The sequence below is a fragment of the Cuculus canorus genome, unplaced genomic scaffold (assembly GCF_017976375.1).
Source record: "Cuculus canorus isolate bCucCan1 unplaced genomic scaffold, bCucCan1.pri scaffold_65_arrow_ctg1, whole genome shotgun sequence".
Lineage (NCBI taxonomy): Eukaryota > Metazoa > Chordata > Aves > Cuculiformes > Cuculidae > Cuculus > Cuculus canorus.
This window is the reverse complement of record NW_026527845.1, coordinates 289,888-314,040: the sequence shown is the minus strand read 5'-3', so window position 1 is coordinate 314,040 and position 24,153 is coordinate 289,888. Positions and strand designations below refer to the sequence as shown.

The following is a 24,153-nucleotide window of genomic DNA, read 5'->3' as shown; positions in this document are numbered from 1 at the left end:
ACCCACAAGAGTGATCCTGATCCAGTGGGGGCTTTGAGCTGGCAGCTCCCAAAGGGAATGAAAATCAGTAACGTACCCATATGATTTGCATGTGCATCAGCCCTGCGACTCAGTCTCGAACCTGGAAATTCTTTGCGTACTGACACGTCTGTAAAGAAACACAAGAGAGCATCTTCCATGAAATATTCCAGTCTACTTCTTCCAATCACAATGGAAGTGAACAAAGTACAAACATGGGATCACTCCATGACCCTCATTTCTCCCGTCCACACAGGAGCACCGTGCAGTTACAAGGTGTGTGGACCATGGTGACCCAAAACAAATCAGGCTCAGAACTGTCAGGACAAAGGACACCCTGGAGCTCATACCAGCTCTAAGCTCAGCCCAAACCAGCTCTGCAGCAGGCACAGTGTGTAACGCAGGGTGGGAGAGGCCGGCAAATACCTTCCAAGGGCAGAGCGCCCACGGCACAAGAGAGCAATAGCAAGGCAGAATCCCATCCCTCAACCTGCTGGGCACGCTTCTTTTGATGCAGCCTAGGCCATGATTGGCCTTCAGGGCTGTGAGCACACATTGCGGTCTCATTCTGAGCTTCTCATTGACTAGCACCCCCAAGCCCTTCACTGCAGGGCTTCTCTCAATCACATCATCTCCCATCATCTATTTTAATCATACACTGCTCCAACCCAGGTGTAGGACATGCTCTTGGCCTTGTTGAAACTCATGAGGACAATATCAGTCAGCCAAGAGCGATGACCACCCCTGGGATGCACAGTGGGCTCAAGCACAGGATCCAGCTGAGAAGGTGGAGCTGTATCTCCTCCCAAAGGCCCATCAGAAGTTCCCATCACATGGGATGCACTGATGCACTTCTTCCCAGGGCCCTGCAGTGGAGCTGCCACGGCTCCCTCAGCCCAGCCCGGCCCCGCTGCTCTCCCAGCCCTGCCCCATCCTGACCCCAGTCCCGCTGCCACCCCAAGGAGCGCTGGGCACAGCCCCACGCTGCCCGGGGCTGCGTGCCAGCCCTTGCCTGCCCACACACCTGATCCCCGTGCTCGCCACGGAGCAGCCTGGACATCCCGCGCTCCGAGAACCACCAAGAGGAAGAGGATAATGAGGCTGGTGGGGCTCACACACCCCCATGCCTGCGCCATGCTGCTTCTGCTGCTGCCACTGCTGCCGGCACTGCCAGAGCGGTGCCCTTGGCACAGCACAGCACCTCCATAAGTGGCTTAGTGCGTCTGTGACCTCACAATGCAGCCCGGCAACCACAGTCCCGCCTGTGGGGTTGTGGTTGCCGGGCTGCATTGTGAGGTCACAGACGTACTGAGCCGTGCCTGGAGGAGCCGTGCCTGGAGGTGCTGTGCGGTCACCCCAAGTGACAGCGCGTGATCCCCAGGGCGAGGGCAGGGTTGGCGCCCATGGATAGTTGGTATCGCACTGCTCTGTGCGCTGTTTCATCTGCAACTTCTCACCTTGCTCTGATCAGTGGAATCGTGCTCTTCTTAGTAGATAAAAGTGTCAGAAAGTGTTTTCTTATCAATGGAATTGTGTTCTGCTGTTCTTGGTGCAGAGAGTATGAGAAAGAGCGGCAATGAGCTTCTGGGGCCAAAGGCGTCATGGTTTTGGAGTGATAGAAGTTGTACCATGGGGTAAAAGCTCAGCCCCTCGTAGCAATGGTTGGAGACCCCACCTCAAGGTGGACGCACTGCATACGACCCCCAGTTGTCCAGGGATTGGCTCTGCACATCCTCTCTGTGAATAAGGGGCTCCTGGTGACTGTGGATCTGGATGATGATGATGATGACGACGATGATGATAAAATTGGTGATGGATCTTTCTTCATTACTGTTCTTATTCTCTTGTTGTAATGATCAGACACATTGTTTGGGTGAAGGGCTCTCTCCAAGTCCATTCCATGCGCTGCCAGCTCCTTTTTTATGGCAATTGGTTGGATTTCCCTCACAAATTCCTCCCAGTTGTCCTCCAAGCTCTGTGTCAAGAGATGACCACATGGCACCCAGTGAATGTTGGGGGGGTGAAACCCGGGAAATGCCTGAATCCATCAGCATGAGTCCAGCCTCACCACATGCAGGAACGTGGGGGCTACGATGGATCCTCAGCTGCTGCTCCTGGTCCTGAGCTGAGGCCGCAATCGATGGTTACAGCTCCATAACCTTCTTGATGGGCACACGGGCCCAGAGAGCGATGGGCGATAAGGACACTGAACAAGGACAACCTCTCCTTGGCCAGCAAATCGCTTCTCCTTGGGTTGGCAGGCAGCAGCACGGCTCCCACTGACCCCTTATCGTAGAATCATGGGATGGTTTGAGTTGGAAGGGACCTCAAAACCCATCCAGTTCGTCCCCGCTGCCATGGGCGGGGACACCTCCCTGTAGACCAGACTGCTCAAGTCTCCATCCAATCTCGCCTTGAACACCTCCAGGGAGGGGACAGCCACGATTTCCTTTCCGTCATCTTCCAGCGGTCCTGGCTGACTGGGAAGTTCCACTGGACTGGAGGCTGTTAATGTTGCGCCCATCTACAAGAAGGGTTGCAAGGAGGATCTGGGGAACTACAGGCCTGTCAGTCTGACCTCAGTGCCGGGGAAAGCCATGGAACAGGTAATCTTGAGTGCTATCATGAAGCACATGCAAGAGAATTGGGTGATCAGGCCCAGTCAACATGGGTTCATGAAAGGCAGATCTTGCCAAACTGACCTGATCGCCTTCTATCACAAAGTGACTCGACTGCTGGATGAGGGAAAGGCTGTGCGTATGTGGGGTCCACAGCGGGTTGAGGACCTCTGATTAATGCACCCGGAAGGAGATCATGGGACGAGAAGTGGGCAGACAATATAGGACCATGCATGAAAGTAGTACTATCCATTCACAGATTGTTTCTGTATAAGCTAATCCAATCATGCGGAGACGCGTGTGTTAATCAAGGGTATAAGAGGCGTGCGTAAGATCAAGCACCGGCCGGCCACACGTAACTTCAATAAAGAAACTTGCTTCCACATCACCGTGTCGTGTCTCAACAGCGACATCTGGTGACCCCGACGTGATATAGCGAGCGATTTTCTGAGAGTTTTAATTTTGGGGTTCCCTGAGGTGGCACAGCCACTAAAAAAGAGTTTTCGGCAAAAATAGCCAAGAGAAGCGGCGAGAGAAGCTGTTAAAAGAGTTTTCAGCAAGAATAGCCAAGAGAAGCGGCGAGAGAAGCTGCTTAATTCCGGATCCGGGACCTTTAAGAAGCCCCAGAGTGCAGGTGAGCTGCTGGGGAAAAAGATGGGAGACTCACTAACAAAAGAGGAGGAAATGATTATAAGCACGTGGAAGCAAATACTAGAAAAGAAGGGGGTAAAGCTAGAGGAATCAATGTTGCAAAAGATGCTTTTATGGAGTAAGAGACAGGGTTATACTCCAGATATAATGACATCATTTACTGTTTCGAGTTGGAAAGAAATAGGGGACAGGCTGTTTGATAGTGCTTCACATGGAGACAAAGAGTCAGTATCTTTGTTAACCACATGGTGCCTTTTGTTTGATACTTTGAAAGACTTTAAAAAACAGAGGGATCAGGCAGAGCAAGATCTTTCACCCCTTGCCTCCCAAAACGAGCCTCCATCTGCTGAGGATCTGTTAACGGAGCAAGAGGAATTTTCTATATTAACTGCCGACCCAGACTCTGCATCTCTATCTGAGTTTCAACACCTACATTCAAGAAATCCGGTAATGCACCCAAAGAATAAACGATCTCGGTTAGTGCGAAAAAGTTTTCTTGTTGATGAGTCGGACAATGAAGCAGACTCGGCTTGTCTGATATATAAACAAAGCCGATGGCGGGTTAACCCCGTAATGCCGTCCGCCCCTCCACTGCCCCCTGAAGAGCGAGGGGCACCCGAAGTACAATCCCTTGGTACTCCCACCTTTGCCAGATGAGTCGGATGATTGGGACAATCCCGTGGTGGTGAAGGGGGGCACTGAGGCGGCTGCATTAAAAACCAGAAAGATCAAGGCTAATGCCGAGCCGCCCTTTAGGGGTTCCTCTGGTAAACCTAACACCCCTCAGGCATGGGATCCACCCTCGGCACAGGTTACTGTGAGACCGTATGATCCATGGCTATTTTGGCAAAAGGTAAAACAACAGGCTATGCTAGAAGGACAGTGGACATTGTCTGAGGCAATAACTACACCCTTAAAGGAAAAGTGACCTGAGTCCTGTGACAGCTATGGCATTCCCAGTGGTCCAGGGGGATCAGGACAGGGAATTATGGATGAGCACAGACAATACACCTGGAAAGTAGTACAGGAACTTCAAAAAACTGTTACACAGTATGGTCCCAGCTCCCCTGCAACAATGCAATTGCTTCAATTATTAACTATGGAAGAAATGACACCATATGACTTTGCCCAAATTGCACAAATTATGTTTCAGCCTGTTCAGTGCACAGTTTCTCGAAATATTGGGACTCAAAGGGCAGAAGCACAGGCAATACGGAACCTACAGCTCCCCCAATCAGACCCCCGATATGGGAACGGTGCAGACGTTTTAACAGGAACTGGGCAGTTTAGTAATCCACAGCATCAGGCTCAGTGGCACCCTTCAGTGCTTGAACAGGTAAAAACAGTAGGGCTTGAAGCACTGAGGAGAACAGCCGAGATCGCTGAACCGAAGGATAAATATACAACAATTAGACAGGGAGTTTGAGAGCCATTTTTACTTATCGGACATTCCAGTGCTATCTTACAAAACATTCTAGTTCATGTGGGAGTAATTGATGAGGATTTTACAGGACAGATTTTTGCAATGGTTTCTACTATCACCCCCCCTGTTACAATACAAGAGGGAACTCGCATTGCGCAATTGGTGCCTTTTAAAGCAGTGTTCTTAAAGCAAAACAAGTCATCCGTGGAGATGGGGGATTTGGATCCACTGGACCACCTCAGATTTGTTGGTCACAACCAATCTCAGACACAAGGCCACAAATGAAATGTATCCTTGTTATGAACACTGATTTTCCACATTCCATTCAAATATCTGGACTGCTTGACACAGGGGCTGACGTTACTATCATTGCTCGAAGGGGCTGGCCTGATTCCTGGCCCGTGGTACCTGCAACTTCAGGAGTAATTGGACTAGGAGTTCCTTCGACTAATCATGCAGAAGCCACAAAAAGATACCATTGGAAGGTTTTCCATAAATGGTTTGTAGCCCAGGCACTGAGTGTTGTACGGCAGAAATATCCTGAATGCTATTGCTGTCATTATATGGATGACATCTTATTGGCTGCTGCAATGTCAGAACAATTAGGAGAATTGGAAAGGGACACTAGACAAATGTTGGAATGTTATGGCCTGGTCATTGCCCCTGAAAAGGTACAACGTGTTCAACCGTGGTTGTATTTGGCCATGAAAGTGCTGACCAAAACAGTCCAACCTCAGGCAATTAAAATAGTAACTGAACTCAGGACTTTAAATGATGTTCAAAAAATAGTTGGAATTATAAATTGGCTGAGACCCTATTTGGGCCTTACATCATCACAAATACAACCCCTATTGATCTGTTAAAAGGGGACACAGATATTTCAGCACCCAGGATTCTAAGTAAGGAAGCCAGAAATGTTCTGACACTTGTAGAGCAAAGCCATTCAGGTAAAGCACGTCTGGCGCGTTGACCTGAATGTAATTGTGCAGGCATTGGTCTTTGTGGAAGGCTCAATGCCCTATGCTGCGCTCGTGCAGTGGGATCAGGGGTGGGAAGACCCCCTCCATAGATTGGAGTGGATCTTTGTACCATTTCGAACAAAAAAGGCTGCTCCAGGATTATATGAGCTGTTAGCTCAACTCATTATAAAAATCCGAACACGATGTGTGGAACTATTGGCACGAGATCCGGAATGTATTGTTATTCCTCTACAAGTTCAATATTTTGAACGGTGTCTTGCCAATAGTTCTGCACTTCAAGCAGCGCTACTTAATTTTACGGGCCAGATATCGTATCATTTTCCTTCCCATCCACTTTGTAAACTGGGAACTCAAATCTCTATCACACAGAAATTGTTAAGCCAAACAGCACCTGTTGATGGACCCACAATTTTCACAGATGGGTCCGGGAAAACAGGAAAAGCTGCTGTTACATGGTTTGATGGACAAAATTGGCAACATTTAATTGAGCATCAACAAGGCTCCCCACAAGTGGTGGAATTACGAGCAGTCACATTGGCATTTCAACAGTTCCCACAAGTCATAAATGTGGTAACCGACTCTGCTTATGTTGCAGGCCTAGTGCAGAGATTGGATAAAACAGTCCTTGGACAAGTGACAAACCACCTGTTGTTTGGAGTTATGAAGATCCTGTGGGAAACTGTACAAAAAATTCAGCCTACCCTATTATATTCTACACATAAAAAGCCATACTGACTTACCTGGTTTATAGCAGAAGGAAAGGCCCGGGCTGACCAATTAGTATCTGCGGTAGCATTAGGACCAGTACCAAACATTATGCAACAAGCAATTGCTTCTCATCAATTTTTTCACCGGGGTCACAGAGCACTCAAGACACAGTTTCAGCTTTCTACTACTGAAGCTCGATCTATCGTTGCCTCATGTCCAGATTGTCAAGGCCAACATTTTCCAACAGTTTATGGAGTAAATCCTAGAGGCTTACAGGCCCTAAAAATTTGGCAAACTGATATAACTCATATTACAGAATTTGGCCGACAAAAGTACGTACATGTATCAATTGATACCTTTTCTTCTGTCATTATTGCTACTGCACATACTGGAGAAACAGCAAAAGATGCTATTAGGCATTGGCAAAAAGCCTTCGCCACCTGTGGTGTTCCTCGACAAATTAAAACTGACAATGGTCCCGCTTATGTTTCTGGGCGAGGGAAAGCATTTTTACAGTCTTGGGGTGTCAGCCATGCTACAGGTATCCCTCACTCCCCCACCAGTCAGGCACTTGTAGAACGTGCCCATGGTACACTTAAGTGCCTTTTACAAAAACAAAAGGCGGGAATGTCTGGGGAATCACCTGAAGCAAGGCTGAACAAGGTGATGTATGTATTAAATTTCTTAACTATCAATGAGGAACATCAGAATGCCCCAATGATTCGACATTTTGAATCCTTGAAGTCTACCACAGCTATCTCGGATGGAGTGAAGGTTCAAGTGAAGGACCTTCCAAGTGGTCAGTGGTCAGGCCCATGCAAGCTATTAACTTGGGATTGAGGGTATGCTTGTGTTTCCACAGATGAAGGACCTCGGTGGTACCCTGCTCGTTGTGTTCGCCCTGCTGTGGATAAGCCACGGAGGCCACGTGTGGAGAATCAAACAGCTGGAGATGAGCGTGATGGATAGCCCTTGCTAACATCAAAGAACTGCCATAACAACTGGAGTATAAATCGTATATCGGAACCACAAGTTAGAGCTGTTAGGATCAGTAGAAATGGAGTATAAGTCAATGTTTGTATACTTTTCAGATGCACCTACGATATTACTCAGCGCGGTCAAGTATTGATGCTGCTTTGCTGCCCTGTTTCAAGAATGGGTATGTTTGTAGTTGTGCTGTCGATGTTGCCCTGCATTGTGTGTCTGCTGCGAAGGGCCCCGCAGCAGCCAACACAGGCAATCTTTAACGGGCAATTTTCTTCAGCACAAATACAAAAAGGGGGAATTGTGGGGTCCAGAGCGGGCTGAGGACCCCTGATTAATGCAGCCGGAAGGAGATCATGGGACGGGAAGTGGGCAGACAATATAGGACCATGCATGAAAGTAGTACTATCCATTCACAGACTGTTTATGTAGAAGCTAATCCAATCATGCGGAGACGCGTGTGTTAATCAAGGGTATAAGAGGCACGCATAAGATCAAGCCGGGGCCGGCCAGCCATGTAACTTCAATAAAGAAACTTGCTTCCACATCACCGTGTCGTGTCTCAACAGCGACAGAATCCTACATGACTTGAGACTACTGAGACCCAACATTGCTATGAGAATTCTACAAACAAACTCTACTATGAACCTTCTAAAACAGAACCCTTCTACCACTCTTCTATGACAGGACCCTTCTCTAACGACTTTCCAATGGTTTGACTCGATGATCCAGTGGGTCCTTTCCAACCTGGTGATTCTATGATTCTATGATTCTGTGATTCATACCTAAGTTTTCTGTGACTCTTCTATGACCCAGCACTTTCGTGACCCTGTTCATCTATGACCCAACCCTTCTACAACTCCATGGAGCTGTGTGAGAGTCTTGGCATCTCAGGGAACTCGACAGGCTTGTGTTTGGAATTACATGGAATAACTGCTCCCAATTTTATTTGGCAGTGTGAAAATGTTCATGACACCAGCGTCATTATAGTCCAAGCCAGATCTGCCTTCCCAGGGCCTGGGGGTCAGGGCTTGGCCTTTCTGCTTCACCAAGCAAACCCAGGATTTTCTCAGCATCACAGCTGCCTGCACAGCCCCTTTCCCTGCCTGCAATCATGGCCTCCAATTCTTGGCTCTAACGAGTCCCTGGGCAGGCTTTGTCACTAACCATCCTCACTGAGACCAATTAATACTTCAAGGTACTCTGAATTGTGCTTTTGTCTTCTTTAGAACTTTTCTCACTCTACTCTCAGCAACTGAATTTCCAGGACTACTCAGCAAAACCACCCTGGGTCTCATCAAAATACAGAAAGTCTTAACGAGCTCTTTCTCTTCCTGGGGAATTCTTCAAGTCATCAAGCCTTGTACATGTCCATGGAGTCATTTCCCAGTGTGGTTAAAGAGGAAGATTTAAAGGTGCAGCAAATAAAAAAGGTATTTAGGTTAAGGTTTCTATTTCATTCATTTTCAGTTCAGAGAAGAGGTGACAGACACATTCTCCAATGGGCATTGATGCTGAGTGTCACCTCAAGAGGTGTGGGCAGCATGGAAAAGCATCCCTTGAGGTCTGACCCTGCATGGACAGCCTCGCTCCTCACCTCCTCAGCCCCACCTTTTCTGGCAGTGACCACATGGGATTTGCCTCCCTTTTCATCACGTCCCTTTCCCTTTCCATTCTGACAGCTTGGGGAAATGAGATCATTCCCTGTCACCTTCCTGGTGGCACAGCCCCCTCTCCCTCCCTTCCCGGTGATTCTTCTACACAAGTAATGCAATGACATTGCAGGACAGAAGTATCTCTCCCAGCTGAGGGAGGGAACATCAGGGATGGCTCCAGTGTGTTTCTCAGGAGGTTCCCTGGAGCCCCAGGGACACCTCGAGGGAGCCCAGAGAGGGCAGAGAAAGGGCTGCCTTGGGCTGCTCCTCTGCTGCTGAGCTGGGATGGGCTCCTGGCATGGAGGGAGCTCTTGGCAAAGGGGCAGTGTTACAAAGAGCATCTCTGGGCAGGAGCAGCTCCTCTGCAGAGCCCAGCAGGACTAAGGGATGAGGTAGCAAGGGTAGAGGAGGGAGGCAGAGAGAGGGGGAAGGCAGGGTGGCATGAGAGGATGCTGAGAGCTCCGTGAAGGAGGAATCCTCACAGTCCTTTGCAGAGTAAGTCTCTGGCTGTAGGACAATGCAGTTGCAGTTCCTGGAGGGATCTCCTAAAGCTGGCCCATCCCACAGCTCATGGTATCTCTATTTACAATGCTCTCAGTTTCTCCAGAGCAGGGGAGGAGGATGTGCTGCAGATCAGGGATTTTGCACTCAGCCATCAGAGGGACAGAACACAACGGCTGCCTGCTCCTGATGGCTGTGGGGATGTAAAGGTGGATCTGCACCTGTGGGTGCCCAGGGCTGTCCTTCCAAACAGAGTCTCTGTGTCCCAGTGCACGAGGACACTCTGCACCTTCCAGGGTCAGCACTCAGCCCGTCAGGGCAGTTGATCACGGTGGTGTGGGGAGAAGCTGTGGGTGGAAGGAGAAAGTCCCAGCAGGTCAGGGTCCTTCTGCTTCCAAGACTGTACTTCATGCGTCAGGGGTGCTCACAGCTCTGGATCGCCCCTGGGATATTCCCAAATGGGTGTCTCAAGGAGAAGATCAATAGAATAATTGCTCTAAAGGTAAGGAGCTTTCCATTTCCAGGGCATTGAGGGGATGGGGGCAAGAAATCAAAAGTAGAAATGGAGCTTGCTGTTCTTGCTGTTGTTCTGCTGTTCTTGCTGCCAGGCTCTCTGGGGATGGGAGTTTCAGCTGAAGGACCTGAATTTCTCTTCCTCAAATGCCATAATGAGGACACTTGGCTCTCCTTGAGGTTTCCTCCCAAGCTGGGAGCTTCCCTCCAGTCTGCAAACCTGTCCAATCCCATCTTTGTGTTACCTGAAAGTCCCATGGAGAGACGCAGAGATGCAACAAGACAGAAAATGCTGTTGGGTTTGTGAAATGAGTCATGTGTGTCCTGGGCTGCGAGCGGGGTGCTGAGACCTTAGGAAAGGGTGAGACATTGAGTGGTGTGAGGTGGATCCCTCTGATCTCAGCAGTGACTGGTGGCTTTTCAGGGAAACATGGGAGTGTGAACCCCTCCATCTCAGAAAGGTGCAAGCCCAGGGCAGCTGGGAACAAGAGTGAGGGACAGAGCAGCTCCCCTCCCTCCACACTGAGACACAGGCAATGCTCTCGCTTCGAAGGACTCCCTCTGTTCTCCCTGAGTGCAGCAGAGATGCTGAGGATTTCTGACTTCCAAGAACACTGCCCAGGGTGAGAGAAAGAGCTGTAAAAAACCCAAACATCTCAGCCTGCCTTCTGCTCTCTCAGCCCTTCACTCCTGGCAGTGCCCTGTCCCACTTCCCCAGGACAAAGCTGAACCCCAGCAGTGTCCCCTGTCCCCACCGTTCCCATGAGCCCCTGCTGCAGAGCAGGGCTGACTCCTCGCAGCCAACGGGGCAGAGGTCCTGCTCTTCCAGACACATTCAGCCAGCACCAAGCAGGGCTCCAGGCATGGAGCTGAAGGAAAGGCTGTGAGAAAAGGGACAGGGAGTGTGCAGTAGGGGGAGGGGAATGAGAAATGGCTTGGATTTTGCTCAGAGAAGTCTCCCCTAACTTGTCACTGTCCTTTCCCTTCTGACAGTGCCCCATGCCCAGAGGCAGCAGATGTCCAATGGAAGCTCCATCACCCACTTCCTCCTCCTGGCATTCGCAGACACACGGGAGCTGCAGCTCTTGCACTTCTGGCTCTTCCTGGGCATCTACCTGGCTGCCCTCCTGGGCAATGGCCTCATCATCACCTCCATCGCCTGTGACCACCACCTCCACACCCCCATGTACTTCTTCCTCCTCAACCTCGCCTTTCTCGACCTGGGCTCCATTTCCAACAGTGTCCCCAAAGCCATGGCCAATTCCCTATGGGACACCAGAACAATCTCCTATGCAGGATGTGTTTCCCAAGTCTTTCTCTTTGTCTTCTTGTTTTCAGCAGAGCATTCTCTTCTCACCATCATGTCCTATGACCGCTACGTTGCCATCTGCAAACCCCTGCACTACGGGACCCTCCTGGGCAGCAGAGCTTGTGTCCACATGGCAGCAGCTGCCTGGGGCGCTGGGTTTCTCCATGCTCTGCTGCACACAGCCAATACATTTTCCCTGCCCCTCTGCCAGGGCAATGCTGTGGACCAGTTCTTCTGTGAAATCCCCCAGATCCTCAAGCTCTCCTGCTCACGCTCCTACCTCAGGGAGGTTGGGCTTCTTGATGTTAGTGTCTGTTTATATTTTGGCTGTTTTGTTTTCATTGTGGTGTCCTACGTGCAGATCTTCAGGGCTGTGCAGAGGATCCCCTCTGAGCAGGGACGGCACAAAGCCTTCTCCACGTGCCTCCCTCACCTGGCCGTGGTCTCCCTCTTTGTCAGCACTGCAGGGTTTGCCTACCTGAAACCCCCCTCCATCTCCTCTCCAGCCATGAACCTGGTGGCGTCAGTTCTGTATGCAGTGGTGCCTCCAGCACTGAATGCTCTCATCTACAGCTTGAGGAACCAGCAGCTCAAGGATGCAGTGTGGAAACTGATAAGTGGGTGGTTCTCTGAAGCAATGAACTGCTCATCACCTTCTGCATAGCAGTTGTCATAAAATTCATAGTACAGTATCATAATATAGTTAGGGTTAAAAGGGTCCTTAAAGATCATCTAGTTCCAACCCCCTGCCATGGGCAGGGACATCCCACTAAAGCATTCATGGCAGGCTCAGATCAGCTTCTGTATTTGGTGGTGGTGTTGCTGGTTTTTCAATTGGGATAATGTCGTCATCCTGTTTTTAATTCACTCTCTTCTTCTCTTTTCTTGCTGTTTGGTTGTGTAAATGAGCAGCTGTGCTCTCTGTGTGTTTCAACAAAATAAAGGGATATTCAACGACTTTTGTTTCCTGATATCTTTTCTCCAAGGCCTTTTAGAGTCGCAGGGAGAGTTCCTGTGGGTATGGGTGGAGGGGAAAAGAACCCTGGGATGGCAGCCCTGCCAGGCACCAGTGTTGATCTCCCAGAGCTGTTATCTCTCCACTTCCACACTCTCCTCCTCATCCCTTGTCTTGCTGTAAGCCCTGAGGGCTCTGAGCATGGCAGTACTGTGCCCGCAGGCAGGGACAGGCAGTGGGCACTTGTGTCCCAGAGCTGCCTCCAGAACAGCCTTTCCATGAAGAGAGGGAATCTCCTCAGGGCAGCACCTGAAGACTTAGGGCTTCTTTCAAGGTTTCCCTCAAGGGCATGTCCAAGAACCTGAGCCACAGATGAAAACATCAGTATAAAGATAAACACTGTGGGTGTGATTGGTTTGGGAAGGCTACAGTTTTCTTTCACAGCCAGGCCTCCTCTGCGAGATCTTCAGGACCAGCACAGCAGGGTCTGATCTGTGCCCATGGTTGCTTGTCAGCCCAGGGAATCTCCCCCAGTGTTATTATCCTGGAGCAGCCCCTCACAACCACCAACAACTGCCTCTCACTCCAGCTTGGAGAGGTTCTTTGTCCATCCATGGAAGAACATGGAATGAGTTGCTCAGGAGTCCACACTTGCTTTTTACATATGAGATACGAGCATGTACGTCATGTGTGAGGTGAGATGGACTCAATTTAAGGCATAAAGCAATTCTTAGGAGCTCAAAGAAGGCCTCTGGAGCAGACAGTGTCTTGAAGTCACCTCACATAGGAAAGCAACATCCTATGGGAAACTGCCTGAATGCAGCTCTGGGATGTGGTTCTTTTAACTGAGGTTGCTGTGTCCATTCCTCATAACATGGGTCATCTCAGATGATTTCAGGGCAGGGCCACACACCTCAGGTACAAGCGCCTCCCATCCTCTGGGAGTGGCAACAGGAGACCAGAGTAACACTGTGACTCCTGTCAGGCACTGCCTGTGTGTGAAAGGGAAAGATTCTGTCTCTGAGCATCCCTGGGTGCATAAGGAGTCCATGAGTCCAGCTCAGACATGGACTCCTGACAGAACCCTCACATTTCTGTATGTGACCCCAGGAACAAACCTCTCTGGCCCAGGGAGATTCATCTCAGCTGCCTTGGACAGGCTCAGGGCGAGCGTTCCTGTCTATTGTGTCACCCTTGCCTGTCAGTATGGATTGTGCTCTCAGAAGGGCCAGAGCAGTCAGAGAGGTTCTGGGGTCCTTGGAAAAGGCAGAGAGCAAACCCACCTTCAAGCAGGGCAGGAATGAGGACTGGGAGAATTGCAGAGAGCTCAGCCTACCACTGTCTCTGAAAGGCAATGGCACACCCCTTGTAGCCCTTTCCAGGCAGTTAAACGGCAAGGAAGGGATCGCTGAACCAAAATGTGCAGGGAAAGAAGGGCATGATATGTACACGGAATTTTGCAAAGCCTTGGACATGGTCTCCTGTGGTGATCTCAGATCCAGACTGGGGCTGTCTGGGCTGAAGAAGCGGACACTCTGTAGGAAGTCACTGAACAACCAAACGCAAATTATTAGTGGTACAAAGTCCTCCATGCAGCCGGTTCCTGGTGGCTTCCTTCAGTGACCAGCACGTGGGCCAACACTGTTGAACATTGTCATTATCCCACTGTATGATGCCACAGAGCGCACTTTGATCTCCTTTGTGGATGACACAAAGTTAAGAGGAGGCCTTGAACAACCTCATCTGGTGCACCCTGCCTTAGGCAGGAGAGTGAGACAAGAGGATGTTCAGGGCTCTCTTCAATCCCAAGTTATTCTATCATTCAATTAATCTTCCCCTTGAAGAGGTTTTTGAAGACAGACAAGGTGAAGTGGGAAGGGAAAAAAGAAAGAGGTAGAAGAGGGGATAAAAACCATGTCAACATAAGCACAGCAGTTCCTGTGAAGAATGTTTCTCGACTCACAATGTTTGTAGGAAATGTATTTGATAAATTTGATAAAACCAGCCCACTTTTATCTCTTCAGCTCCCGGTCCATCTGGAAGTGATGGATGGATGTGGGGTGTGAGGTCTATTGTGTCTCAGAAAGCAGCAGGAAGCATCTGGCAGTGGAGGGGATGATGAGGTCATTTCTGTCTCTGGAGGTGACAGGCCAGCAGCAGGAACATGGATGGGAAAGGACATCTGCCCAAGTACCCATAGGCCCTGTCCAGGAGAGGGCTTGGATATGGGTGGTCACATACATTCTGCCTGAGGACAGAATGGGACAGCAGTAGTACATGGTCATGTGTGGGAGAAGCTGAAAGGGCAGCAGCAGCAGTGTGCTTTAGAAGGCCATGGTGAGGTTCCTTCTCTCTGGTCAGGTGAAAGACCCCAAGAAGGCAAACAGGTTGGGTGCCCTACTTGGAGGGGAGTTTCTGAGATGATTGAGATTTCCTCAGCAGTGGGGAAAAGCAAGAAAGAGTGGGAAAGAAGTAATAAAGTCTAACTTGGAAGGTAGAGGATGGCTGTCAGGAGAAAGAAAACTCACTGGAAGGGTAGTATTGTGGTGCAAGAAGTCACTCGGAGGGTCAACCCAAGGCTTTGTGGTTCACAGAACAGCCAGTGAGGGTGGAGACACATCAGTTAAGGTGCAGAAATGCAGGAGTCAGAGCAAGGTGGGAATCAAGATGGGTGTCTAGAGCCAGCAGGAAAAGGAGGGCAGGTGTAGGACCATGTAGGACAGACTGTGGTGGGGATGGCAAAATGGCGTGGATAGCGCCAAGAGAACCCAGGTCTTTGTCCCCTTGCCTATGGCACTTGTCTCTACCACTGATGCCTGAGAAGACACATTGTCCTCATGGAAGTGGGACCTGGTTGCCTCCTTACAGCCTCATGGTGAAACTGGAAGTTGTTGTACCATTGTTATCCTTCCCTTGTCTTTGCCCACCCCACATCCCATGGTCCCAGAAAGAGCCCTGAGCCATGTGTGAGGGACAGGATCCTCCTTGCCATTGGCTTGAGGTCAGGGCTTGGCCATCCTGCTTCATACAGCAAACCAAGGGTTTCTCAGCATCAGAGCTGAGAGGGAGTGCATAAGAGAGATGTCCGTAAGAGAACTGAGCTTCACCTCCTTGGAGCTCAAAGAAGGGGGCAGGTGAGAGGGATCTGAATGATCCAAGAGTAAGAGGAAGGAGAGCTCTGGAAAACAATGGACAGTGCCCATGTCTAGATCAGCTTCTGAAGAGATGAGCTCTGACATGGTGAGTTTAAAAGGGACAGGTAGAAACCTCCGGAAGGTGAGGGAGATGAAATACCCAGCGTAGCAGACAGAGCTGGCAATGGAATCACAGGGTAAGGGCAATAGTTCTCTTCCCACAACTCACATGTTCTGGAAATACATATTTCGGCAGCACAGAAATTCCATGCACATTTTATTAGAAGTGTTGAGTCATTTCAGCTGATGAAAAAATGGATTTGGGATATTTTTAAGGATTGAGAGCAGTTCTCAGGATTTTGGCCAAGTTCCATGGTCTGATCATAAGCACCCAGTGCAAACCTCCAGAGGCCCCAGTGTGTCTGAGGTGATTGCCTGGGACTGCAGTTATCAGAGAAGACTGACAGTGCAGTGTTGCTTCCACTATTTCCATCCAGTCCTCAAGACTCGTACACCTAATTAGGTGACTTTCAAGAGTGTAGTTAAAGAGGCAGGTACTTAAAGAGCTCTTTGAAGAAGTGATAGAAGTACTCTCCAACTCACCTTGATGCAGGATGTCTCCTGAGGACATGTGGACAGGAAGGAAAAGCAGTTGCTTGAGTTCCATCCCTGTTTGAACAACTTTGCTCCTCACCTCCCTGCCCCATCATGTGTCTCTGTGTGTCTGGTTGTCTATGGCAGTGGGAAATACATCTCCATATGATACAAAGGATTCGGATCCCTCCCAGAACAGGTCTTAGATTTGCAGTCTATCCAGCAGTTGAACTCGGATCCCCTCATCTCCCCAGTTACCCCATCAATAAAAAAAATAATAATCACACAGAGACAAACTCTATTCTTGAACTATTCTTGACCTTGAAGATAGAATCATAGACTATCTTGAGTGGGAAGGGATTTACAGGGATCACCAATTCCCACCCCATGGTCCTCACTACCCAAAATCAAACTTTATGACCAAGAGCATCATCCAGACGCTCCTTGAACTCTGGCAGGCTTGGTGCCCTGACCACTTCCCTGGGAAGCCTTTTCCAGTGACCGGCTGACCTCTCAATGGAGAACCGTTTCCTAATGTCCAATCTGAACTTCCCCTGATGCAGCCTCATTCCATTTCCTTGTGCCCTATCATTGGTCACCAGAGAGAGATCAACACTTCCCCATCTGCTGTCTTCCTTTGGGAAGTTCTAGACTGTGATGAGTTCCCAGCCGTGTCCCACACTGGGCTCTTCTTACAGGCTTGCTCTGGGCTCTGCCAATCTCTGGACAAGAAGAGAGGCCGGACAGGGCTGTTGTTCACCTGGCACAGGCACCAAGTCCAGCAAGAGGGAGAAGATGGGCAGAGAGCAAAGCTCACCTATCAGCTGGGCTGAGTGGCCAGGGCTGGAACTGGCGATGGGAGAGACCAGTGCCCTGGGGCACATTCCCAGTCTGTCTCTGCCACCAAGGACACTGACCGGCCCCCTCTCTCCTGCATCTGCAGGGCTGGGCTCTGCCCCTCACACCCACTGCAGCATGTCCTCCCCCTGCATGGTCACACAGCTCAGCCAGCATTGGTGGTGTCCTGTCCCGGACACTTTCCAGCTCAGCCCAGCTCCTCCCAGCTCTCCCCACAGCCCCACTTTCTCTCCAGCCCTCCAGAGCCGCCCAGTCCAGACTGGCCCCACAGCAGTGCCCACCGCAGGGTGCAGCAGAGCTCTGGGGTCTCCTCTGACAGCTCCAGACCCTCTGAAGGGCACGGCAGCTTCTGGAGGGTAGAGGTGGGTCTCAGCCTCCCCCACAGCCCCAGGGATGGAGGCTTGACCCAGCACAAGGACATGAAAACAGTGGAAATCCAGGACACCTGGTTTCAGTCCAGCAGATGCCAGCACAGAATGACTGTGCCCCCTCCGTGCCAGCCTCTCTGCCCAAGAGTCTGACAAGAGTGTGAGCTCAGCAGCAGAGCAGCCTGGCCCACACAAGGGCCTGCAGGAAGAAGTTTCTCTTTCGCATGGATTCTGCTCTGCAGACCCAGAAATGCTCCCTTACTCTGCTCCAGGGACAGTCCTTTCCCCAGGGGAGTAAGTCCAGGATAACCTGGCTGCCAGTCCTGGCTCCCTCTCTGTGCAGCCCACAAGGCCTCCTTTATGACCTGGCCTTCTAAGTTCAGGTCCTTCTGTGTCCTGATCTTTGTATGACTCAACTCTTCCATGAATATTCTATGGACTGACTCTCCTATCCCTCTTCACTGACCCAGCTCTTCTAAGACCCAACTCTTCAATGAATTGACTCTTCTATATCTCTACTATGACTTGACTTTCGTGTGACCCAACTCTTCTATCACTCTTCTGTGACACAGTCCCTTTCCCAGCCGTCTTCCTGCTGGTGGCCTGTCCCCTCCAGAGGCAGAAGTGATCTCACAGCCCCCTTCATGGTCATTGCCTTCCTAATGGATTACGACTTCTTGAGACACACCTGGCCACATGACACCTTGTCCACTCAAGCGAATGTCAGGAAGATGCGCCAGGGGAGGTTTAGATTGGATATCAGGAGGAGGTCCCTTCACACTCAGGAAATCCTATGATTCTAAGATTCTTTATTTCTTCCTACAAACAAACAAACACCTTTTTCCAAATAGCCTCAGCCATCGCCTGAGACAACGCACATGTCAAATGAAAGCAGTTGTGGAAAAGGATCGCTGGTGTCATTTCATCCAAACTCGATCCCATTGGAATTTAAGAAACTTGTAGTATTTCTGAAAGGGACTTAACAGTCCTCCTTTCGTTTCCCTCTCCTACTCCTTCTCTTCGGTTTTGGCTGAACTGAAGGAGCGTTCTCGCATCTGGGCTCTTCCTCAGCAGCCTGGTCCATCGGCTTGGTTGTGTCAGGGGAACGGAAAGGGCTTTTCTCTTTGAGGGTCATTAGGAGACTCTTCCTTTTTGGGGAGACGGACGGTTCTGAATCTACGTGCCCTTGCTGAGGACGAGCAGGGCTCTTCTCCTTGGAGGACTCAGTGGCCCCAGACTGGGTGAGGACTCTTGTGAGTTTCTTCAGTGGATTGGGAATCTGTAAAGAAAAAGAAAAGTCGTTTCCTTGGTGATGGAAGAGGCCAGCAGAGACCCTGGGGAGGAAAGGTGTCCCAGACTGCTCAGAGACAGAGGTTGTTCTGGTGAACATCCAGCCCGCTCAGCGGCTCAAGAGTGGTCCCCATCCAGGCAAAGCAAAGGGAGAAGCCCTCTCAGCCATGACAAAGAATACAGGCACAGGAAGAAACAAGGGCAAATATTCCCTAAGCTCTCCAGATCAAGGCTCCTCCTGCAGCGTTCATGCACAGGGACACTGGCAGAAGGCCAAGGAGAAGCGAGCCTCTCCAGCAGGGGAATGGCAGCACTCAGCACTGGAGCAGAGCATGCTACAGGAAGCCTTCCAAAACAGAAGGTGAGAGCAAACACATCTTTCCTGACTTTTTGTTTCCTGATCTCAGGATGTGATTGAGCCCATGCATTCAATGGGAAGAGCAAACCAACATCCATCAACGCCTCACTCAAATCTCTGTGAACAGCTCTGCAATGCCAGGAGAATTCCCGTCTTGAAAATGAGCCTCCTTGTCCTCATCCTCCATCCCTCGCTGTTATTTCACGACTCAGCCTCTCCCACAGTATCCATGCCCCTCACACGTCAGCATCTGCTCAATGCTGCAACAGCTTCGCTGGGTGCTCAGGAAACTCCTGGCCTGATCAGGAGCCGGGCTGGGAGGGAGCAAGCCCTGCCCTGAGGATTTGCTTCCCAGGGCCGAATGCTGAGCTCCACAATTCCTCTGCTCAGGCACCACAAGCATTTCCATGCCACAATCCAACAGCTGACAAGTAATTTTTCTCCAGCTCTGAGCCAATTCCATTCAGAACGAGTGAGATGCAAACAAGCCATTGACAACAGCCTCGAGGATCTCACTCAGCCCGCGTTTTGCCAAGGGACGCTTGCTCTCCTCAGCCAGACTGGGGCACAGGCGTGAAAGCATGAACACCGGTTGGCTGTGAGATGCACTTAGCAAGGTCAGTGTGGGTGCTGCTCCTTCTGGCTGTGGACAACACCCTTCTCTTGGACAGATCTTGAGAACAGTTTTGGAGCTGGATGTCAGTGTACAAACAGCATTCCCCAGCATTTCTCAGCCTCACAGGTGGCTTTCATGGCAGCTGGAGGTGCTGGTAATCCACTAAGCACTGTCTTCTTCCAAGAAGGATGTCCCATCCGCCCAATCACTCCCCAGAGCTGAGCACCCATGGGGTGAAGGCCAGTGGCAAAGGCAACATCGACCTCCTGGGACTGGGGGACTGGCCACGGAATCTGCTCTGCACACCAGTTCCCTCTGCTCTACTCTCTGCCAGCACACAGTACAAAGAAGTGGGCAGAATTTGGGCTATTGGAAACCCCTCCTGACAGTGCTGGAGGAGCCAAAAACACAGTCCCACACATCCTGGGCAAGGAAAGAGCCAGAAATACCAGACCCTGCCTGTCTGAGTCTGGGCTGGCATCTGTCAATCTCTGCAGGTGTGCAGATGGCCCACGAGTTCCCTGAGGGAACCCCTTCCCCAGCAAGGTGAACTCTGGCAGCATTTACCTGGCTCTGGCCTTTGAGTTGGAGGGAGGCCTTCTCCAGCTCCAGCTCCTTGCGCTCCCGCTCCAGATCCTGCCACCATCTCTGGAGCTGCTGCTCTCGCTGAGCCAGCCTGGCCTCCTTCTCCATCAGCTCCTTCTTCCAGGCTTCCCACTTCTCTGGTGAGGTATCGGACATTGTTGCCCCTGCTGGCAGCACGGAGGCCGATGTTTCATTCTCTCGGCATTCCTCCTTCACTGAGATGGGCAGGCTATGAGGATCTTTCTCCTGCACTTTCTCCTCCTGCCCTTCCTTAGGGCTTTGTGCTTTTTTCTTCATACAGGAGTAGATCCACCAGCATCCAAGAAGTCCCACCACTCCAGGAACAGCATAGAGCAGAACGTCACGGAAGCGTAAAGCCATGCTGCAGAACCTCAGTGTTTCCCTAGAAGGAGAAAGAGAAACCATGGTTAAATGGTCACAGGGAAGGGAATGGGAAGTCTAATTTTCCATCAATGCCCTCAGGTATTTCTGTGAGTACAAACAGGCTGGTTTTCCAGACGCTCTTTGTATACCAGTGTCTGCCCCACCAGCATGACACGCAGCAGGAGCCTCACCTGAGACCAGGGATACTTGGACATTGTTCACCAGGGGCCTCATCACTCTCACCTCACCTTCATGCTTAAAAAAGATTTCCCTCCCATCCCCTCCCAGCAGTTTCTGGTGGAGCAGAGCCCCATTCTTCTCCACTGCCCCATTCAGCTGTACCAACTGCACCAAGAGTTGTCCCGCACCATGCTGTGGTGCAGGAAGGCAGCAGCAAGACCTCCCACAGAGGGACAGGGCTGTCCTGGAGACCAGCAGACAGAACACTTCTGAACCAAAGAGGATCAGCTTAGAAATTCCAGACCCAGTGTGGAGCGCTGGATGCTCCAGGGCCGTTTCCCAGCATGCAGGGCCCTGTGCAGCCCCACACCAAACCCAGAGCTAAGCCAGGGCAGAGCTCACACCCTGTAGGTGCTCACCCTGTCCCACCAGGCAATTCCTCTGCCTTCTGGCACGGCCGGAATCCAGTCTAAGGGTCCCACCTGAGATCAAGACATGGCTGGAGAGCTGTAGCTGGGACTGGAGACTTTCCCAGCTTGATGAAGTGTCCTGGCAGTGGGTCAGAATGGGATTAAGACACCAAGGGGAGGGAAGGGGTCGGGCAGATCTCCCAGTCTGTATCCTTACTGACATTAATGGAAGACTTCTGGCAAAGACCAGGGAGATGAGGACAAGAAGGAATGCACACACTTGCCTATCTTCAAAAGAAATGAACAAACAAAACACCAAGGAAAGTCAGCTTCATCTCCTTGTTCACATCAAGTTCCCAGCACAGCTTGAAGCCACCCTGTTTCTCCAGACAGGACAAAAAACCCTCAGTGGATACATTCTTTTAAGGTCAGGCATGCTCGCAGGACGAGGTTCCTAGGGAAGCCAGAGAATTCCTTCTCAACACATGAGACGAGAGTCTGGCAAGCACTTATTCCACATGTTCAGGGCTCTCTACAACCATAAAGGTCTATTCTGGTGACCGGCTGCTTCAAGGCTCCACCACAAGAGAGACCAGGACTACTCCCAAGTGTCTGAGTCCTTGTGCTCTGCAGGGACAGACCTGACTGTGCTGCCGGTCCCTGCCTCCTCCACCTCCCGACTGGAGAGGTTACACTGCCAAATCCAAAAAGCAGGGGAAATACAGGTTGGAATTAAGGACTGTGCTGAAAGATCAGAAAACAAACAAGCAGGCAGCTAAATCGGAACGGAGCTTCAGCAGCCAACCCAGGATGGCTCCCTACACAGCCTGGAGTCAGCGATGCAGCACTCGGGAAACAAATCCAATCAGGGTGAAGGAGCACAGGGCAAGACTGGCACAGTAAAACCAAAATGGGACCCCCTGGGCTGGGAACACCTCCCATGTGGAAAATAATCAGGAAGACAGGCTCCAGCTCCTAGGAGGCACCAGAGCAGGAGCTGAGAGAACCCTCAAGAACTGGAGACCCTACTATGGAGATTAAACTCTGAGCAATGATTGTGCAGAAACAGGTATGGACACAACTGACCTACCCTGGACGTAGAGCAGAGTTTCCTCTCCAGCGGAACCGGCACCGGGCACTGCGACGGCTGAATCGCAGCTGCTTTGTTTCTCACACACAGAGCAAGGTGCAGGCAGCTCCCAGCAAAGAGACCACCTGCCTCCTCCACATCCTCCTGGAGAGTGAATCTGGAGTGTGCTCGCCCTGGACAGCAGAGCGGTCCACGAGGACACAGGGCAGCATCACAGAGGATGACATCACAGAGGCCATGGACCGAACCATGGTTTGGGGGTGAAGGGACCTCAATCATCCAACTGGTCCCACCCCCCTGCCACGGGCAGCAACACCCTGAGAGGCGCTGAATGAGGATTTGGGCCATCAAAATTGTGGATAATTCTAAAACTGAGGCTTTGTTCCCTGAAACAGGCTTTGAAAGATAAAATTGTGCTTTTGGAACCTATAAATAAGGGTTTGGCCTCTAAAGCTGAGGTGTTGGAAATTCAAAATCAGATTTTGGGCCTTAAAAATGAGGCTCTGAAAATGAGTGTTTAGACACAAAATATGAGAGTTTAGACCCGCAAAACACAACTGTAGATCCTCAAAAGTCTATGGGTACTAAAAACAAGGTTGGAACCCTAGAATTGGATTTCAGTGCAAAACGGTGGACTTTGGGCACTAAAGGGAGGGGTACGATTTTACAAATAAATCTTTCGACCTTGTAAGGGACGGGAACCTCTTTGTTCCTTTATGTCCCCGAGAAATGAAGCTCTGGTCCCGAATATGGAGATTTGGGTGCTCCAATGGAGTTGTTAAGCTGTAAAAGAGAGGGTTGGATCCACTACATGAGAGTCTGGAGATTCCAAAGGAGGGTTTGGGATATACAAATGGTGCTTTGAAAAGGAAACTGAGGCTTTGAGCCCTGACTTCAGGTTTTGTGCTCTAAAACAGTGCTGTGGTATCAAACAGGAAGGCTTTGCACCCTAAAAATGGTACTGCAGAGGCTCAAAATGAGGATTTGAGCCCTTACAATTGTGGACTTCATTCTAAAATGATGCTTTGTTTCCTGAAAAGGAGGAGTTGGGGGCTAAAACAGAGCTTTTGAACCCTTTAGAGGCTTTTGTCTCCAAAACTAAGGCTGTGGATATAAAAAAAATCAGACTTTGTTCATTGAAAATGACGCTATGGGCCTTAAAAAGAGTTTTTTTAGTTCAAAATGAGAGTCTGTATCCTAAAACAAAGCTTTGTGCCCCAAAAGGTGGTTCCCCTCCCAGCTCTGGGCTCTCCCCGGGCCTCACCTCCCCCTGCAGGTAGGGCATTCCCTGTGCTGAGGGAATGGGAAGGGGGGATTTGGGGTGCGGGGCCGATCCCGGGGGCAGCACCGCGATTGGCTGAGAGTGTGGGGAGGCGGCTCTGACTGGCTCCGGGGCTGCGGCTGCAGTGCCCGCGTCCCCCCGGGGCCCTGAGCTGTGATTGGCCGTGGGGGCAGCACTGGGCTGTGATTGGCTGTGGGGGCAGCGCTGGGTTGTGATTGGCCGTGGGGGCAGCACTGGGCTGTGATTGGCTGTGGGGGCAGGGCTGGGCTGTGATTGGCCATGGGGGCAGCACTGGGCTGTGATTGGCTGTGGGGGCAGCACTGGGCTGTGATTGGCCGTGGGGGCAGCGCTGGGCTGTGATTGGCCGCGGGGGCAGCACTGGTCTTTGATTGGCTGTGTGGCAGCGCTGGGCTGTGATTGGCCATGGGGGCAGCGCTGGGCTCTGATTGGCCGCGGGGCTGTCGCTCAGCCCACACAGATCCCGCTCTGATTGGTATGAGCCATCACTGCCCGCCCCCAGCCCTGAGGGGAGGTTCCCTCTCATTGGCTGCTGTCACCCATCAATCACAGCCTGGCCCTGCCCCCATGCCCTCGGCTGGCCAATCACCGCCCCCCACGCTGTTGCCAGGCAACAGCTCTGCGTTCCACCCTCCTCACCCTACAGGGCGGGGCTCGGGGGGAGCTGTGGG

General features: G+C 51.0%; 2 protein-coding genes across 2 annotated transcripts; one reads left to right on the top strand and one right to left on the bottom strand.

The window, feature by feature from the left end:
* The first annotated feature begins 11,043 nt into the window (after positions 1–11,043).
* On the top strand, positions 11,044–12,024 carry LOC128850734 (olfactory receptor 14A16-like). Its single transcript, XM_054055715.1, has one exon. The coding sequence runs from the start codon at positions 11,068–11,070 to the stop codon at positions 12,022–12,024; it is 957 nt and encodes a 318-aa protein (XP_053911690.1). The 5' UTR covers positions 11,044–11,067.
* A 6,224-nt stretch (positions 12,025–18,248) lies between these two features.
* On the bottom strand, positions 18,249–22,568 carry LOC128850737 (A-kinase anchor protein 13-like). The gene is made up of 3 exons (XM_054055719.1): positions 22,179–22,568; positions 20,101–20,521; positions 18,249–18,548 (listed from the first exon to the last, which is right to left on the bottom strand). The coding sequence occupies exons 2-3, from the start codon at positions 20,497–20,499 to the stop codon at positions 18,249–18,251; spliced, it is 699 nt and encodes a 232-aa protein (XP_053911694.1). The 5' UTR covers positions 20,500–20,521; positions 22,179–22,568.
* Positions 22,569–24,153: the final 1,585 nt, after the last annotated feature.